The sequence below is a fragment of the Helianthus annuus genome, chromosome 13 (assembly GCF_002127325.2).
Source record: "Helianthus annuus cultivar XRQ/B chromosome 13, HanXRQr2.0-SUNRISE, whole genome shotgun sequence".
In the NCBI taxonomy this organism is placed as follows: Eukaryota; Viridiplantae; Streptophyta; class Magnoliopsida; order Asterales; family Asteraceae; genus Helianthus; species Helianthus annuus.
The window spans coordinates 145,586,906-145,606,311 of record NC_035445.2 but is presented as its reverse complement, the minus strand read 5'-3'; the positions used below and the strand labels follow the sequence as shown (position 1 = coordinate 145,606,311).

The following is a 19,406-nucleotide window of genomic DNA, read 5'->3' as shown; positions in this document are numbered from 1 at the left end:
TGGTGGTCAAGATCGAGGTCACCAACAATCGCAAGGAGTGATCGTGATCGAAGGACTCGGATGTTCTTGCTTAAGGGGGAGAATGAAGAACGTTACGTTAACCAAGTTCATCCGAGTACAAGTAATGGGCCTCTCGGCCCGGTTATGTTTATTTATTTTAGTCTAGTTGATTATGGGTCAAACAATAGTATTGTTTATGTTTATTATGTCTGGGCCGTAGGCCACATGTATGGGTCGAACAGAATGTTTAAATTCAGTCCATTAGGTAGCGGTTAAAACAAGGGTTTGGGCCGGAGCTTTTTGAATCGTCACGTCCTCATCAACAGGTAACTACCGAGCGGTTATCTTGGAACAACACACCTGTTCATGAAACGTTGTGACTGGAAAGACATGACCATTCATCGCTATAAAAGCCGGCTGCGGAACTCCTTGTTTGTCGGTCAGTTAGTTTGTATTCGAACGTGTTTACAAGTTATCATATTCAAGTTCTAGTTATCATTCAAAGTTCAATTCGGTTAGTTATCTTTTTGCAAATCTGTTTTTTCGTTCAATTCATCATGAAGAACTGTGATTGTTGTGGGTTGTTCGTAAACGATTGTGTGTGTGGTCACAATACCATCCATTCCGATTGGTCCTGGGTTTCCGATGACGATGATACCAACACATACACTGTCTTTCCCTCCAACGCAGACATTCACTCCATCTACGAACGGATTTGTGAACCCGTGAATCCACCCATCTAGCTAAATCAAAATGGTTACGACGGTGCTCTGGTTGAACCCACAAACCCCTTTGCTCCATCTCGCGAGTGCCCTGGTCACCCAAAAAAATTCACAAGAATAACAAATAACATTTATGCCAAGCTGTATTATCTAAGGAAGTGGTGATTGTGACTTTCAAAGAAATTTATTTTTCCATGATTACGACCTATAGAAATTAATCATATCGGGGATTTACCTAAACTTAAATGCAAACGTAATTGTATTTGCATCAACTCTCCAATAATATCAGTCATCACTGCTATATAATAAGCAGAGTTCCCACATATCATTTATAGCAAAAATGATATCTGAAGTTGGCTATAGTATCTCACTAACAATCATGTCATTCTGGTCATGGTGGTGGGATGCCCAAACCAATCTAGACCAGCTTGCTTGCACCATTCTCACCATTTCTGTTCCAACACTAGTAATTCTATGGTACAAATGGATGGGCACAACTCCTTTGCCGCCAGGTCCTTACGGCTTACCATTTGTAGGTTACCTCCCATTTCTCGGCAACAACATACACGAAAGATTCACCGTGATGGCTCACAAATACGGTCCCATTTTCAGCTTGCGGCTTGGGACTAAGCTTCATGTTGTAGTGAACTCTATGGACCTAGTAAAGGTTGTGACTCGTGACATGGACCAGACGTTTGCTAACCGCTGCCCTCCACAAACAGCCTTGGCCATCACTTACGGTGGGTCTGATGTCGCATGGTCCAACAACAATGCACACTGGCGCCACATGCGCAAGCTTTTAGTCAGCCAAGTGCTCAGCCACCCGAATCTAAAAGCTAGTCAGGGTTTTAGAAAACAAGAAGTGAGAAAGACGGTAAACGAAGTTTACACCAAGATTGGGACAAAAGTAGATATTAACAAAATTGCTTTCGATACCGTGGTTAATTTTGTGACAAGTATGTTATGGGGTTGTAGCAAATCTGGTGAAGGGAAGGATTCTAGCTATATAGGAGACGGGTTTAGAGAAGTTGAGTTTAAGATTATTGAGTTAGTAGGAGCTCCTAACATCTCTGATTTTATCCCCATGTTATCAAGGTTTGATCTACAAGGGAGACTGAGAGATATGCAGAGGCAATTGGAATTTGTTGATAGTATCTTTGACAATATTATTGAAGGTAGAATCAAAGAGAATTCGGGCAAAATCGAGGGAAAAGTTAGGGAAGACGGAAGGAAAGATATTCTGCAGATCTTACTAGAGCTTAAAGACCAGAAAGATGCTCCAATGTTACTTGACATCACTCTAATCAAGGCCTTGCTAATGGTAATATATATATGCATTTCTACACAATTATGTTTTATTTATGTGGTTTAGAAAATGTATAAATTTTTCAAGGTTGTTTTGGTTTCTAGGCAATCCGCTACCCAGGGAAGCGGACTCTCTAAATTTTTTTTTCATATATCGCTTTTAGAGGAAGTGGTGTAAAAAAAAAAAAAAAAAAAAAAAAAAAAAAAAAACCCCTACAAAACACTTATTCATTTTCTAAACCACCTAGAACAAAACAAATTAATTTCTACACTTGTCTTTATTCTTTCTATTTACTATTGGACCAAATTATACTAAAGACCAAGTTATGAATCAGGACATAGTAGTTGCAGCAACAGACACCACATCAACAATGGTTGAATGGGTGATGGCAGAGATTTTGCACAATCCAAGTGTAATGAAAAAGGTTCAGGATGAATTAACAGAAGTAATTGGTATGAATAATATTGTGGAAGAATATCATCTGTCCAAGTTGACATATTTGGATGCAGTGATCAAGGAGACATTCAGGCTACACCCTCCACTTCCTCTTCTAATCCAACGAAGCCCAGATAAATCTTGCGTGGTAGCGGGATATAACATTCCAAAGGGTTGTATCGTCTATGTGAATGTTTGGGCCATTCACCGAGATCCCAAGAACTGGACCAATCCTTCGGAGTTCAAGCCTGAGAGGTTTTTGAACAATAACTGGGACTACAATGGAAAAAATGTAAAATTTATACCATTTGGATCAGGGAGAAGAATATGCCCAGGAATCACCCTTGGGGAGAAGATGACGGTGTATATATTAGCGTCCCTCTTGCACTCTTTCGATTGGAGGTTACATAAAGATGAAGAATTCGAGCTTTCTGATGAGTTTGGATTTGTCACAAAGAAACGGAAGCCACTAATAATTGTACCATCTAAAAGGTTATCTGATGCAAGCCTCTACTCGTGTTAGAAAATAAGTTGTTTGCTAAATAAGATATTCATGTTTCTTTCCTTTGTACTTGGTAAGTGGAGATTCTTCCACCACTCTGAACTGTTAGTTTTTGTCCTCAGATGTTCTTCCCACTGTTTGTAACAGACTTTTAATAGTGTTTTATTATAACGCCTAGTGTAAATCTATTATACTTATCGCGTAAGCACATTCTTAACAAAGACGACATATTTACCATTTCGATGTCACACCCCACTTTCACCCGACTTAACGTGATGACTGATATATATATATATATCACACTTTACAACCAAAGAAAATTATTTTAGTCAATTGCATACGATGAAACATAGAATTTTGTACAATCTATTTATTTCTAGTAGGTTCTAATTATTTATTCCCTGAAAATACATTGCAAAAAGGCTGGGTAGTTTATAATATAGACCATGGTTATAAACTTAAAACCCTATCTTGTAAAGTGTAAATGGATTTTCATCCAACACAAGAATGTATCCGGCTGGATTTGACATTCATAAAACTCACATCTCCAAGGAGTTTTCATGGTTCTTATGATCCTTGGATCGCTTGGATCGAATCTCTAACACACTATATACCTTTATATTTTCTCATTTTTAAGAATCTATTATAGAAAACTAGTAAGTTTTACACTAGTCGTTAATGCGATCGTCTTTTTTATACGTGCCAAGTACTTAAGCACTTGTTTTCTACACTATCTCAAAAGAGTAATACGACTGTATAATCTTGTGTCATTTGATTTGATCCAAATAACATATTTCTAAAAGGACTCAAATAATCTTGTGTCATACGACCAGCATATATAACATATTTCTAAAACGACCCATATTGGTTAATTAGTACCAATTGTTCTGAATTTGACTCCTATTACAACTTCCATATTACTACTCTATGTGGTGTAGCAAATCTGAAAAAAAAAAATATGACTTTATACCGAACAACCTATATTGTGGTTTAAACAAAACCCCGAACATCAAAATTTACGGGCTGTTCTGGATTCAAGCTTCAACCCATATTTTGTGACTACTGTAGCATCTAAATCTATTTATACTTTTAATATATAAAAATCAGTAATTTATCAAACTCCATTTTTTTTTTTGTTATAAACCTCTATTTTTATCACAATTTCCTAATTAGATCTAGCTCTGAGTTTTGGGTCGTACTATTTGAAAACATCAAATTGAATCTCCCTTTTTCTTTTGTTTTACTGATTTTGAAAATGCCAATCAATCTACAAAGCTTTCTGATTTTGAAATATATATTAAAAATGCCTCAAATCACTTAACGATCATATGGATAATGGGTTCTTAAATCTTTTGTCCTGTTTCTTGTTTTACCGGCCGGGCCGAAGCCAAGCTCTGGAAGGAATCTCACATATGGCTCAATTGCAGTCACAAAGGCCCCAAGACTTCCTAAGAAGCCCAAATGTTTGGAAGATTAATTAGTTGCAATTCTCCTAGTGATGGAGAATAATTGGTCATCCCCATCTATCTCCTCCACGATTCTAATCAGTGGCGGAACTAGAACATTAACTCAGGGGTATCCTAAAAGAATTTTTTTTTTCACCGTGCAATCGTACAATATTAAAAAAAAAGATAATAAATAAATATAGTAAAACTAATACCTAATAGATTTGTCTTCTTCTTTTTTTTCATAACTTGAAATCGTTCCATCACATCGTCGTCTTTTACTTCACGTAAAAATCCTTTTCGACCACACAAACCATAGCATTGTTCAAAAATTTTGGGCCCATTCGATTGCGTAAATCCGTCTTGACAAGCTTCAATTTCGAAAAACACCTTTCAACGGTTGCGGTTGCAACCGGTAAAAGCAAAGCTAGCTTCACCCGATAAACTGAATGAAAAGAACTATGTGTTCCCATTTCAACCATAACACGCGCAAGATCACTTATTCCATTCAATTTGCAAATTTATCACCATCGCTTATAGTGTGACGAAATGGGCAATTGGGATTTGGGCTTATTATTTTCAATTGATTGGTATCCTCGTAGTTGTGTCGTGTCGTGCATTAAAACTTCAAGGCAATTGAGCAATTATTTACAATCTTTTATTATTTTGGGCTAACATATTGGCCAATTGGCCTTATTATTTACAATCTTTAAATGATTTGGGCTAACATATTGGGCAATTGGGATTTGGGCTTATTATTTTCAATTGAGTTGGGTTTACAGACTCTTTTTTAGGGGTGTCCTCGTAGTTGTTCAGGGGTATCCTTGGTATAAAAACCAAACAAAAAATAAAATTTTACACTACTGATAAAAAGTTGAGCCGTAGCCCGTGCTACGACTCGGACAACATAAGGTCCGCCCCTGATTGTAATTCTCCTAAGAAGCCCAAATGTTTGCATGCATGAATAATTGGTCATCAGCATCATCTCCTCCACGATTCCACGAACTCACGTCCACCTGCATTTCCTTGATGTTTATTTTTGATATCAAATGTCTCCCTTAGGGGTAGGGGAGCTCCACTAGTGATGGAGTTCCATCACTCACAACATCCAATCAAGTTCCGCCACGTCATCGAGCTTGATTCCATCACTAGTGATGGACTTTACTAGGGGTGTCCATCACTAGCTCAAAATTAATTAATCTTCATCAACTCAGTCTTCATCATCGGTAACTTTCATAAATCTTCACGCGTTGTGGCTAAACGCATTTTCAAGTTAACGCGTTATGAAGTTGGGTGGCGGCGGTGTTCCACGGGGTTCCATGCGTGGTCACCGTCCCACCACGTAGCACCCCGACCGGCCTTAATGCATTTAGTGGCAAGAGTATTCTTCTAGTATTCAAAACGTCTTTAAGGCCGAAAAGAATACACAAGTAAATGGAGACAGCACAGGAATAAATGTCATAATAAACCATTTAAGAAACAGGACGGCAGGAGCAGAAGGTAAGCGGAGAAGAAGACTGGTGACATTTAATTGATAGAAGACCGGCGGAGCAGAAGGTAAGCGGAGAAGAAGACTAGTGACATGGACGGCCGGAGTTCGGGTCCGGTACCCTCCGGAATCACAAAGTTTTATATCGCAAGGCTGCCGGAGAGTTGCAGCTCCAAGGATGTTTCGGAAGTTTTAGGACACTTCGGGGTGGTAAAGGGAGTGTCTATCGCTAGGAAAAGAGACAAACGAGGTTTTCGGTTTGGTTTTGCGAGCTTCAAAGTGGTGAAAGGCGTGAAGGATTTAGAGATGAAGATGAGGAATGTATGGATGGGAAGCTACAAACTTCTCATCAACGTGGCTAGGTTTTCTTTGGAGAACGAGGAAGGAAGCAACAAACCAGAAGCTGAGGGGAAGAAGAAGGCTAGATTTGAACACGCTAGTCTCTCAAAACCCACCGATTGACCCTTCCAAATTTCCAAACTCGAACCACCCAAAACCCGGTGCGTTCAATTTAAATCTATCGACCTCTAAAGACGTTTTGAATACTAGAAGAATACTCAGAGTTTTGAAGTCAATGAAGATAGAAATCAGCCTTTCAAAGTTCAGAACATCGGCAGAGACAATTCTTTTGTTACATATGGTAAGTCGTTGCAAGTATTTTGTTGGGTAAGTCTCATTCGAATTCTAGATTAAAGGACGTGGTGGTGTCTAAGTTTGCAAAAGCTTACACCGATCTTCATGGAGTGGCGATCGTCGGTAAGGCAAAGGAATCATGGACTCTTAGAAAGATGAAGGTATTATTGAAGGAAGCAGATGTTGGAGAATCGGTATCAAGTATCTTGGAGGTTTGAGTATTCTTCTAGTATTCAAAACGTCTATAGAGGTCGATAGATTTAAATTGAACGCACCGGGTTTTGGGTGGTTCGAGAGTTTGGAAATTTGGAGGGGTCAATCGGTGGCTTTTGAGAGACTAGCGTGGCTGAATATTCACGGAGTCCCTCTCCATCTATCAGGAAAGGAAACGTTCGATTCGATGAGTAGGATTTTTGTAAAGTGATTCACGCTTCGCAACGTCAACCGGAAGACAATCTTTTAACATTGGACTGTGTGTGCGTGATGACGGACTCTGTAAAGAGGATTGAAGAAGAGGTTATGATCAACGAGGAAGGTAAGCGGTTTAGGGTTTGGGTGAAGAGGAGAGGGATGATTGGGTCCCCGATTCGGTGGAGGATCAAAGGGACCTAGATGAGGAAGACGGTGGTTGGAATACTCAGTCGGAGGAGAACACTTGTAGTTTGAAAGAGTGTAAAAGTGGGGATGACGGTAACTCCGACGAAACTGTATCGACGCCGGAAGTGGGGAATAACTCCGACGAACATGTTGAGGTGCCAGAAGTGGGAAACAACTCTGACGAAAATGTTACGGTTTCGGAAGTGGGGAATAAAAGTGGAAATATTGATTTGGATGGCTCCTTTGTAGATAACAATGCGATGTCAGGAGGGGGTTGGCCGGAAAAAACTGCCGGCGGTACATGTCGGACGGACGATGTGCAGAGACCATCGGAAAATATGGCGGACATTAGAGGAAGAAATCCGGTGGACGTTGTGGGGAATGCTGGAGGTAATAAAGAAGGTGGAAAGCTTGGAAAATTAAATAAAGGCAGGGATGCCGATGATTTAAGTGTGCATTTGGAAAGGACAGTAGAGGAGGCACAAGTTTCCAATGTTCTTAATAGTTTTATAAAGGAAAAGTCATTTATTAAAGAAGATAAGGAGAAGGACAATGTCAACTCAAATAGATGGCCTCTTGTAGCGCAAGTTACCAATTTTTAATAGGTTTAATGGGGAAATGGAGGGGGTAACCAGTAATAATCTGTTTGAAGGGTTCGGTTTCTCGGAGACATCAAATTATAATGTGCCTTTTCGGTGAATTTAGGGAGTGGTGGGACATGATGTGGACTAAAAAAAATGAGAAAACCCAGATGTGGTAAAACTAATGTGGATGCGGACAATGGGCTCCCAAGGCCCAGAAAAAGGACTAGACAAAGTGACCCTTTCGACCTAAATGAAACGATTGGTATTATAGACGATAGCAGTACTAGCGAAGAACAGGATGCCACCGAAAAAAATCCTGAGGGGGACAACAGAGGCGGAAAAAAATAACTCAGTTAAAGACTTAAACTCGCAACCAAATGAGGATGAAGATAATATAATTTTAGAGACACAAGCAACTTATTTAATGGGGGCGTGGTGGGAGCAAATCTCCAAAACCACGAGCATTTGATCAGAGAGGCAATTAGGGAGGAAGGGATTCAAAAAGTGTTAAAATGAATTTCCTTTCATTAAACATCAGAGGTCTAGGGGAGGGGGTAAAGATAAAGCAGGGTGGGTCAGGGAGTTGAAAAGAGATAATGGGATTGATTTTTTGGCTCTTTAGGAAATTCAATTCAGTGACATCTAAGGAATTGAATTCGAGAAATTTTGGGGAGCTGACAGGTTTGAGATGGATCATGTCCTATCAAAAATACCAATTTTTTTGACTTTGGGGGTTAAAGGGGAGTAACAAAGCGGTCAACATTATTAACGTGTATGCGCCGCAAAAAGTTACTCATAAAAAGCTGATTGGGATGAAATTGGGGGGTTGTTGGGTTGTTATTCGGGGTGGTGGGAGGTTTTGGGGGATTTCAATGTGGTTCGCTTTCTAGGCGATAGAAAGAACTCTTTTTTCAATAGGAAATATGCTTCCAACTTTAATAATTTTATTTTTGAAAACGGTATGACAGAATATGACATGAAAAGAAGGAAATTCACATATCTTAATGATAATGGAAACAAACAAAGTAAAATTGACAGGGTCTTGGTATGCCACGGTTTTTTCTCCGAGTGGCCGGTGGTTTGCCTTCGGGCTCTTCGAGGGTTCACTCGGACCACTGTCCTATTGTTCTGACTTATTTAGAAAAATATTTTGGGCCCAAATCATTTAGATTTTTCAACTCCTGGTTGGAGAGAAGGGATTTTGATGAAATAGTTAATAGGGCGTTACAAAATTTTATCGGGGTGGGGAGGCAGATGTGGTTTTCATGCAGAAATTGAAGACGATCAAGGAGGGTATTAAAAATGGAAAAAGGAGGTCTTAGCTAAGGAAAGGGAAAAGGAAAAAATTATAAAGATGATCTTGAAAAACTGGACGAATTGCTTGAAAGTAGAGAGTTGTCTGAAGAGGAGGAAGGGACCAAATTAGAATGCCATCTAAAGGAGTTAGAAGGATACAAAATTAAAGATCTCAAACAAAGATCTAGGATAAGATGGGACCTAGAAGGAGATGAAAATTCGGCTTTCTTTCATGGGTATATCAATAATAGGCGTGCAAATAACAATATCCCTGGGCTGATGATAGATGGAGCGTGCACATCGAAACCTTATCTGATCAAAAAGGAGGTTATGGGTTTCTACAGAAAGGATTTCAAAGAAAAAGACAAGGTCAGACCTAACTTATTTGTTAAAATATGATACGGTTGTCGGAGGAGGATGCGGCTACCCTGATTGTTCCCTTAAAAATGAAGAGATTAAGGATGGGGTTTTTGAGTGCGGGGCGGACAAAGCGCCAGGGCCAGACGGGTTCAACTTCAAATTCATCAAAAGGTATTGGCATTTATCTGAAAAAAAAATTCTGACCTATTAACTTCCTTCTACAGTAAAGGGTCGATCGCGGAGGAATGTAGTTCGTCCTTCATTACTCTAATTTCGAAAAACAAGGATCCAATGGGGCCAAAGGATTACAGACCGATAAATTTGATTAAGGTGATCAGCAAAACTATATCCAAGATTTTAGCAAATTGGTTAAAGAAGGTGAATGGGGGCATCATTTCGGAAAATCAGATGGCTTTTCTTAAAGGAAGGTATATTCTCGATAGCCCTTTAATGTTAAATGAACTAATAGCTTGGATTAAAAAAGAGAATAAAAAGGTTTTCCGTTTAAAAATTGATTTCAAAAAGGCTTATGATAACGTTAATTGGAAGTTCCTTTTAGACATCATGGGTCAAATGGGTTTTCCTGGGCTTTGGTGTAAATGGGTTGAAGGGGTTCTAGTTTCGGCTAGATCCTCGGTTCTTGTGAATGGGTCCCCTAGTTTTCAATTTAGTTGTTCCAAAGGTGTTAGGTAAGGAGATCCACTGTCTCCGTTTCTGTTCCTTTTGGTTATGGAAGCTATATCCAACATTTTTTGTAAAGCTGGGGATGGAGGATTATTCAAGGGAATACAAACTCCTAATAATGGTCCGAAAATCTCCCATTTATTTTACGCGGATGATGCTCTATTGATGGGGGTTTGTGTAACAACTCTCACTAAAATTAATACTTAGGATAATAATTGTCTATTAAGGAAACCCTAATTGAGACACCCAAGTGATTCTGCATAAACCCTAAAATTTCTAGAACAATCGGAATCATAATCAGGGCCCCTAAAACTCAGGGGGGGGTTAAACCCTAGTGACGATTATCAACAATTCTTGCTGTCTAAAATTCGTTTGAGAAAAATGTCAACTCAGCAAAGCTAGTCCCGAACCTAGGCAGCCTATAAATAGACTGCATCCCTTACGGACCGTAAGGGATATGGCTTACGGTCCGTAAGCCTGCCAAATTTCGTGTATAAATAGCAGACATTGGCACTTGCTTTCTGTCTTTGAAACGACGTAGAAATTCCCTGTGTACGTCGAGTTATAGCAACAACAGTCCACACCACACACTAATTCACCAAGTCCAATGATTGTTTGAGTGCTGCTCAAATTGAGCTGATACTTTGTTGATTCGTCGTGATTTCGACTTGAATATTTGAGTGTTGTTCGAATTTGGACTATGCTCTGTTATTCGTTGCGAATCCGTTGAATTGTTAAGTATTGCACCGTACTAATCGTTGTGAGGGTTTAATCTCCTGAATTGACGTAACTGCTGTATTAGTTACTAACCCGTTTGTGTGTGCATTGTTGTTAAAATTAGGTTAATCAAAGCTAATCAGTAGGCTTATACGCTGCTCGTTAAATCTGCAATGTGAGTCATTCTCTTTTTATCAATTGTTTTACAATACTCCAAATTATTTTCAAAGTTATAATTATAGTGATTAAGTTTATGTAATCACCAAATTACAGCTGGTATGTGGGGTATTGTGCACATTACTACTGTTGTTATCACTTTAGGTGGGCGAACCTAAAATTAAGTGATATTCGTCATTCATTGGGGCAGCCAATGGTGATATGACCACAGTCACCGAAATGAGTTGAGTGACAAATACTGTGGGTAGTTGGTTTGATATCAGAAACATTGTAATCTCTCTTAATACTGTAAATTATAACAAACGAGTCGTTTTAGTAAACTGAATGATTCAGTCAGTATTTCCCTGCTGGCAAACCTTTTTCAAACATGTTTCAGGTGATCTGTTATGAGCAAAGAAAAGTGCCGTGGAGCACTACAAGCTTAGAAAAGTGGCTCAATGTAAATAAATAAAGAAACATGTTTTGAGAAATAAAAGATTTCCCTGTGAAATCACCTTATTGTAAATTATGGGATTTATTCCTATATTATATAAAACGAGCAGTTTTAATATTAAAAAGATCCTGTTTAAGAAAGCTTCCGCTGTCATTTAAACAGATACCACAGGATTTCCTGCCTCGCGGCTCTGGACCGGGTTAAACCGGGGCAAAGGGCCGTGACAGGAAAAGGTGGTATCAGAGCCACTGATTTAAGCTTACTATTGATTTTAGCCTACTGATTAATTCTAATTGTCATTCTGTGAATATATGTTTTATTAATTGATTAATTGTTGAGTTACAGTATGGGTAAACAAAAGCTTTCTGCTATTTACCACAAGTTAGATACTGCACCCACAGAAAAAGGAACCTCTTCCTCCAAATACCCAGTAGATCCGAAAGAAGGGATTTTTGTTCGAAAAGCACAATATGAGAATCCTCTCACCCCAGAGAAAAGAAATTCGATCATTAGGAAAAGCCAGAAACCCCAAGTCAAGAAAGTGAGGTTTAATCCAGAAATTCAGGAATTAGGCAATAATCCACCTTGGGAAGACCAATTAGATGAAAAATGGGCAAATCTGTATATGCTAGCTACCGTAGCGGAAAATGCAAACCTCTAAACTATCAATAAGCCTGGTCTAGAAGAAAACTACCATATAGTAAATAAATAAAACCGAGTGTGTTCTCTTTCCTGTTATCTTTTGTACAAAGTAGTGTGCAATAAAACTTCAATGTATATTTGTTAAACTTTGTTCCAAAGTTTTAACTTAGCATTTTTGTGCATTTTGCATATATGCTACACAGCATGAATGAGATATCGGAAGCATTTCAGAATCTCAACCTCTACCCAGTACCAATTAAAGTCTCCCACGACTTTACTGGTTATATTGCTAACATAGAGGAACCTCTGGAATTCCAAGCTCCACCGCTGGAAAAAGCAAAACCTAAAAAGAGAAGAAGATATGTAGGATGGAGGAAAGTGCGCAGGAGGAAGCCAGCCACTGGGAGACTTCCTAAAATAGAAAATCCTGTGAGCAAAGGAAAAGAAATAGAAACCGGAGAGAGTTCCAAACAAGCAGAAATAGAATTAAGGGAAGATATTAAGCAAAAGGGAATAAAGATCAGAGAAAGCTCTAGACAACCTGAGGAGATCACATTCCAAGATGAAATAGACCGTCTACTGTCAAATTGTGATATCATAGAACCTATCAACAATAATCTCTACTCTTACCCTGCGACAGCCCAATTTCCAATAAACCTAGAACCAGCTATTCTAGACCCACTAATCCACACACGACCTTTAGGCCAAATGGAAGAGTGGTGGATAAATGACTGGCAATTCCAAAATATGATCAATAGTCCTTATACTTTACTTCCTCAATTTGATCCAGAACCTATCCCCAATCCGCCAATGAGCTATGAAAACTTGGCCGAACTTCGTCAGTTTGGTGAAGAACTGATAGGTACAGGGAATAGGATCCGGGAAATGGGGGAACAAATCTCCTAGAAGTACGACGAGAGGGAGCGCCGCTACTAAAACTGCCAGTTGACTAAAGGATAGTAGGATGGGAAGTGTGTCTGTATCATAATAGTAATAGTAATAGTTAAATCTAACTCTGTAAAATGGGAAATAAAACATTGTGAGATAAACAGTGTGTATGGATGCCTATATAATCTATAAAACAAAATAGAAGTCGAGACATCGACAATTTTGGTTATAGATATGTGTTGTAAGGTTTTATGTGTTTATGTGTAATTGCTTTGTTATATCTAACTAGTAATTATTTGACACTAATAAATTACACTTATACTAATTATCAGATGGAAAACGCTAGTAATGAACCAGTTAACGAAGAGAATCAATCTGAGCAAAATCTGGAAAACCAATACATGACTAGACAAGATATTGAAAATATCATCACTCAAGGGATAGCTAAGGCTATTCCTGCAATCATGGCTGCTGCTCAGAAACCTGTTGAACCGCAACAAATCATTCCTAGTAAACGTACCCAGGAAGATAATTTTAGTCATAGTGTAAATGGAGGCGGCAATCATGACAATAATAATCCACGACAGGCTCCACCTCCTAAGAAAATGAAAGCTGCAACGCCTGGTTGCACTTACAAGGAATTTCTTGCTTGCAAACCTGCTGAATTTGCAGGTAACGAAGGAGCAACCGTAGTACTGCGTTGGTTAGAGAAAACTGAAGCAGTAATTGCAATAAGTAAATGTGCCGAAGAAGATCAAGTTATGTATGCGTCGAATTTGTTCAAAGAAGGGGCGTTAGAGTGGTGGAACACTGTATTGCAAGCAAAAGGAAGAAGGGTGGCCTATGCAATGAACTAGGAAGAATTTAAGAGTCTTGTAGAAAGAAAATTCTGTACCGAATACGAAAAGGAACAAATGGCCAACAAGTTCCTGAGTCATCGTATGATAGGCGTAGATTGTCGGGGATATACTTCGACATTCTTCGAATATGCGAAAGTGGTACCTACCCTGGCTTCGCCAGAACCGGTACTCATTTCCCGTTATATTTGGGGATTAATTAGTGAAATCCGTAACATCGTCAAAGCTGCGAGACCTTGTACTATTGACGATGCTGTGGAATTAGCTAATACCCTAACTGATGAACTGGTATGCATAAGAGAAGAAGATCGAAAGAAGGAATTGGCTCAAAAGATTACCCAAGGATTTCGTGTGGGTAGTAATAATAAATTCAAGAAGAGAGGAATGAGACAATCTGCAAACCCGCCTTTTTGCAAAAATTGCAGAAAGAATCATTTTGGAAGATGTAATATAATCTGCAACTTCTGCAAAATGACAGGACATCATGAAGAAAATTGCAAAAAGAAAACCATAGTCTGCTATAACTGCGGAGAAATAGGACATTACAAAACAGAATGTCCTAAATTGATTAAAACCACAGACAATAAAGGTAAACCAGCTGATGGAACAACAAAGAAGAATGCCCGAGCATTTCAATTGACCACTCAGGAAGCCGAACTAATTCCTGATGTCATAGCTGGTACGTTTTTAGCTCATGACGTTTATGCAAAAGTATTATTTGACTCTGGTGCAAACCAAAGTTTTATCAATACTTCATTCTGCCAAGCTCTTAATTTACCATTAACCACCCTTAGGCAGATCTTTACAGTACCGCAGAAGGGAATTCTGTTAACATAGATAAAGTTTTGCAAGAAGGAGAAATAGAACTATTAGGCCATAAGTTTTCCGCAAATTTGTTACCTATGAAATTAGCCGGATTCGATGTGGTATTAGGAATGGATTGGTTAGTAGCCAACCATGCTCGAATCCTTTGTGATGAGAATTCCGTAGAAATTCGTACCCCCACAGGAGAAGTAATTTTAATTACAGGAGATAAACCTGGAAAGCCACTGAAATTCATCTCAGTGATGAAATTGGCTAGTTATTCGAGAAAACAAGAAATGGTGTATATGATTTCTGTAATCATTAACGCTAAAAGTAAGGAACTTCAGGACATCCCTATAGTTTCAGAATACCCAGACGTCTTTCCAGAAGAATTACCTGGGTTACCACCCGATAGGGAAGTAGAGTTTAGAATTCATCTAATTCCAGGAACTACACCAATAGCTAAAGCACCTTATCGATTAGCACCCACCGAAATGCTAGAACTGAAAAAGCAGTTAGATGAATTACTAAGCAAAGGGTTTATACAACCTAGTTCATCCCCTTAGGGAGCACCAGTGTTGTTGGTGAAAAAGAAAGATGGATCGATGAGAATGTGTATTGATTATAGGGAGCTGAATAAAGTTACAATTAAGAATCGATACCCATTACCTAGGATTGACAATCTTTTTGATCAGCTTCAAGGAGCTAGGTATTTTTCTAAAATAGACTTATGATCTGGATATCATCAATTGAAAGTACAAGAAGAAGACATACCTAAAACTGCTTTCAGAACTAGGTATGGTCATTATGAGTTTACAGTCATGCCCTTTGGATTAACGAATGCACCCGCAGCATTCATGGACATGATGAATAGGATCTGTAAACCATACTTGGATAAATTTGTGATCGTTTTCATAGACGATATACTTATTTACTCCAAAAGTCAAAAGGAACATTGTGAGCACCTACATGTACTCTTAACTTTGTTAAGAAAAGAAAAGCTTTATGCTAAATTCTCAAAGTGTGAATTTTGGCTACAAGAAGTGCAATTCTTAGGTCATGTAGTAAATCACGAAGGAATTCATGTAGATCCTTCTAAAATAGAAGCAATCACCAAATGGAAGGTCCCACAAACCGCAATGGAAATTAGAAGTTTTCTAGGCTTAGCTGGATACTACAGAAGATTTATTAAAGATTTCTCTAAGATAGCTGTACCCTTGACTAAGTTAACCTGTAAAGTCGTTAAGTTTGAATGGGGATCTAGACAAGAAGAAGCTTTTAAGATTTTAAAACACCGACTGACGAATGCTCCAATTTTAGCCTTACCCGAAGGAATAGAAGATTTCGAAGTATATTGTGATGCCTCAAAGTTAGGATTTGGATGTGTGTTAATGCAACGCAAGAAGGTAATTGCGTATGCCTCTAGGCAATTGAAAAAGCACGAAGAGAATTATACGACTCATGACTTAGAATTAGGATCCATAATTTTTGCCCTTAAAATTTGGAGACATTATCTGTATGGAAGTAAGTTTACTGTTTATACAGATCACAAAAGCTTAAGGTACATATTTGGGCAAAAAGAGTTAAATATGAGACAAAGAAGATGGATGGAAATCCTGAGTGATTACGACTGTGATATTCAATATCACGAAGGAAAGGCGAACGTAGTCGCAGATGCCTTAAGTCGTAAGTATCATGAGAAGCAAAAGTGAGTCCGTGCTCTTAGATTAAATCTACAAATAGATTTAATGGAGCAATTGAAGGAAATTCAGGAAACAACAATCAAGGACGAAGCTGAAGGAATGAAAGGTTACATTAAAGAACTAGAACAAGGAAATGATGAAATTTGGAAATTCCACAAGAAACGAATTTGGGTACCTAAGCAGGGAGAATTAAGAAATAAGATTTTAGAAGAATCTCATAAATCTAGGTATACTGTACATCCAGGAAACAATAAGATGTACGAAGATTTAAGAAACAATTTCTGGTGGATAGGAATGAAAACGGATATAGCTGAATATGTATCTAAATGTCTTACTTGTTCACAAGTTAAGGCCGAACACCAGAAACCTTCAGGATTTACAACAGCTAGAAATGCCCGTATGGAAATGGGAACTCATAACAATGGATTTTGTTACTAAGTTACCCAGAACCAGAAAAGCTAATGATGCGATTTGGGTAATTGTGGATCGATTAACCAAATCAGCTCATTTTCTACCAATGAAAGAAACCTTTAGCATGGAAAGGTTAGCCAAGTTGTACGTAGATGAAGTAGTATCTTTACATGGAGTTCCACTCTCCATTGTATCGGACAGGGATAGTCGTTTTACTTCTCATTTCTGGACTAGTTTTCAGAAAGCAATGGGAACCCGACTAAATCTGAGTACTGCATATCATCCACAAACCGACGGACAAAGTGAAAGGATGATACAAACTTTGGAAGACATGCTCCGAGCATGTGTAATAGATTTTGGTGGAAATTGGGATAACCACCTACCTTTAATTGAATTCTCCTATAACAATAGTTATCATTCAAGTATTGAAACTGCTCCATTCGAAGCACTATATGGACGCAAGTGCAGAACCCCAGTTTGTTGGGCAGAGATAGGAGAAAATCAATTATCAGGTCCAGAAATCGTACAAGAAACTACTGACAAGATAACTCAGATCAAGGAAAGACTGAAAACGGCTCGAGATCGTCAGAAAAGCTATGCAGACAATCGTCGCAAACCATTAGAATTTCAAGTCGGAGACAAAGTACTATTGAAAGTTTCTCCTTGGAAAGGAGTAGTACGATTTGGTAAGAAAGGGAAACTGGGTCCAAGGTATGTAGGACCATTTTCAGTAATACAACGAATAGGACCAGTTGCTTATCGCTTACAACTACCAGAAGAACTAGCTGGAGTACATGATGTATTTCATGTATCCAATCTCAAGAAATGTTTATCAGACGAATCCCTGGTAATACCTCTTCAAGATGTAGAGGTAAATGAAAAGTTAAAATTCGTAGAGAAACCACTGCAAATAAAAGACAAGAAAGTCAAGTTTCTCAAACACAAGCGACTAGTGCTAGTCAATGTCAAATGGAATTCAAAGAGAGGACCGGAATACACCGGAATATCCTTATCTATTCCAGTAAATCTCGAGGACGAGATTTTTCTTAAGGTGGGGAGGATGTAACAACTCTCACTAAATTAATACTTAGGATAATAATTGTCTATTAAGGAAACCCTAATTGAGACACCCAAGTGATTCTGCATAAACCCTAAAATTTCCAGAACAATCGGAATCAGGATCAGGGCCCCTAAAACTCAGGGGGGGTTAAACCCTAGTGACGATTATCAACAATTCTTGCTGTCTAAAATTCGTTTGAGAAAAATGTCAACTCAGCAAAGCTAGTCCCGAACCTAGGTAGCCTATAAATAGACTGCATCCCTTACGGACCGTAAGGGATATGGCTTACGGTCCGTAAGCCTGCCAAATTTCGTGTATAAATAGCAGACATTGGCACTTGCTTTCTGTCTTTGAAACGACGTAGAAATTCCCTGTGTACGTCGAGTTATAGCAACAACAGTCCACACCACACACTAATTCACGAAGTGCTGCCGCAATCAGGGTAATAACTCGATCGCTATTACGATTCAACGTCCGATCGATTATAACTATCCAACGATTGTTTGAGTGCTGCTCAAATTGAGTTGATACTTTGTTGATTCGTCGTGATTTCGACTTGAATATTTGAGTGCTGTTCGAATTCGGACTATGCTCTATTATTCGTTGCGAATCCATTGAATTGTTAAGTATTGCACCGTACTAATCGTTGTGAGGGTTTAATCTCGTGAATTGACGTAACTGCTGTATTAGTTACTAACCCGTTTGTGTGTGCATTGTTGTTAAAATTAGGTTAATCAAAGCTAAGCAGTAGGCTTATACTCTGCTCATTAAATCTGCAATGTGAGTCATTCTCTTTTTATCAACTGTTTTACAATACTCCAAATTATTTTCAAAGTTCATGTTATTGTGTAGTAGTGTTCATCATCTAGTCCTTTTCATACTTTGACATACACTAGTTCATATTCTATGAACATAACCTAGCCGGATTAGATGACGATCCGAACTACTACTAGTATTAAACAACACAAAATAATCATCACAAAACAAGTTTAACAAGTTTTACACCATTACTTTCCTTTTATCCATTAAGTTCATCATTTTACAAGACTTTTAGTTGGTGATCTTTAGTGTTTATGATTTTTAGCCATTAAATCATCTATTAACCATCATAAACAAGAACAAGAAGATGTTTAGAAGCACTTACTACTAGCACAAGGCTAGGGGAGTTCAAGAGGACAAAAGAGGTGGATAAAAGCAAATGAAGAAGGTCCTTCAAAATCCGCTTGCACCGAGCTTCGTTAGTGGCCTTCTTACCCCTCAATATCACCTTGGAATGGATGGATGATGTTGGAAAATGAGGGTGGCGGTGATGCTTGGTTGGGCCGAGAACAAGGGAGGGAGAGAGGGAAGTGAAGATGGAGTGATGGAATGGTGGTATTTATAGACCTTCCATATAGCATATACCTAGCATATTCCTGGCATATTCCTGGCATATTCCTGGCATATTCCTGGTATATTCTTGGTATATTCTTGGTATATTCATGGCATATTCCTGGTATATTCCTGGCATATTCCTGGCATATTCCTGGCATATTCCTGGCATATTCCTGGGTTTGCTGTGTTGTCTGCATTTTGCAGTGTAAGCACTGTGTCGCGTAGGAACACACGGTACGCGCTTAAACTTGAAAAATAACGTTTTTAAGCGTTTTAATTTATTTTTC

At 38.6% G+C, this 19,406-nt stretch overlaps 1 protein-coding gene across 1 annotated transcript; it reads left to right on the top strand.

The window, feature by feature from the left end:
• The first annotated feature begins 899 nt into the window (after window positions 1-899).
• LOC110899647 (cytochrome P450 76C1) lies at window positions 900-3,158 on the top strand. Its single transcript, XM_022146538.1, has 2 exons — window positions 900-2,043; window positions 2,363-3,158. Exons 1-2 carry the CDS (start codon window positions 1,063-1,065, stop codon window positions 2,984-2,986), a joined length of 1,605 nt encoding a protein of 534 aa, XP_022002230.1. The 5' UTR covers window positions 900-1,062; the 3' UTR covers window positions 2,987-3,158.
• The last annotated feature ends 16,248 nt before the right edge of the window (window positions 3,159-19,406 follow it).

Bases quoted from the DNA above. Each gene is read 5' to 3' on its own strand.
- LOC110899647 (XM_022146538.1), top strand. From the start codon at position 1,063: ATGATATCTGAAGTTGGCTATAGTATCTCACTAACAATCATGTCATTC. The intron at 2,044-2,362 runs GTAATATATATA...GTTATGAATCAG, and splicing joins TAATCAAGGCCTTGCTAATG to GACATAGTAGTTGCAGCAAC.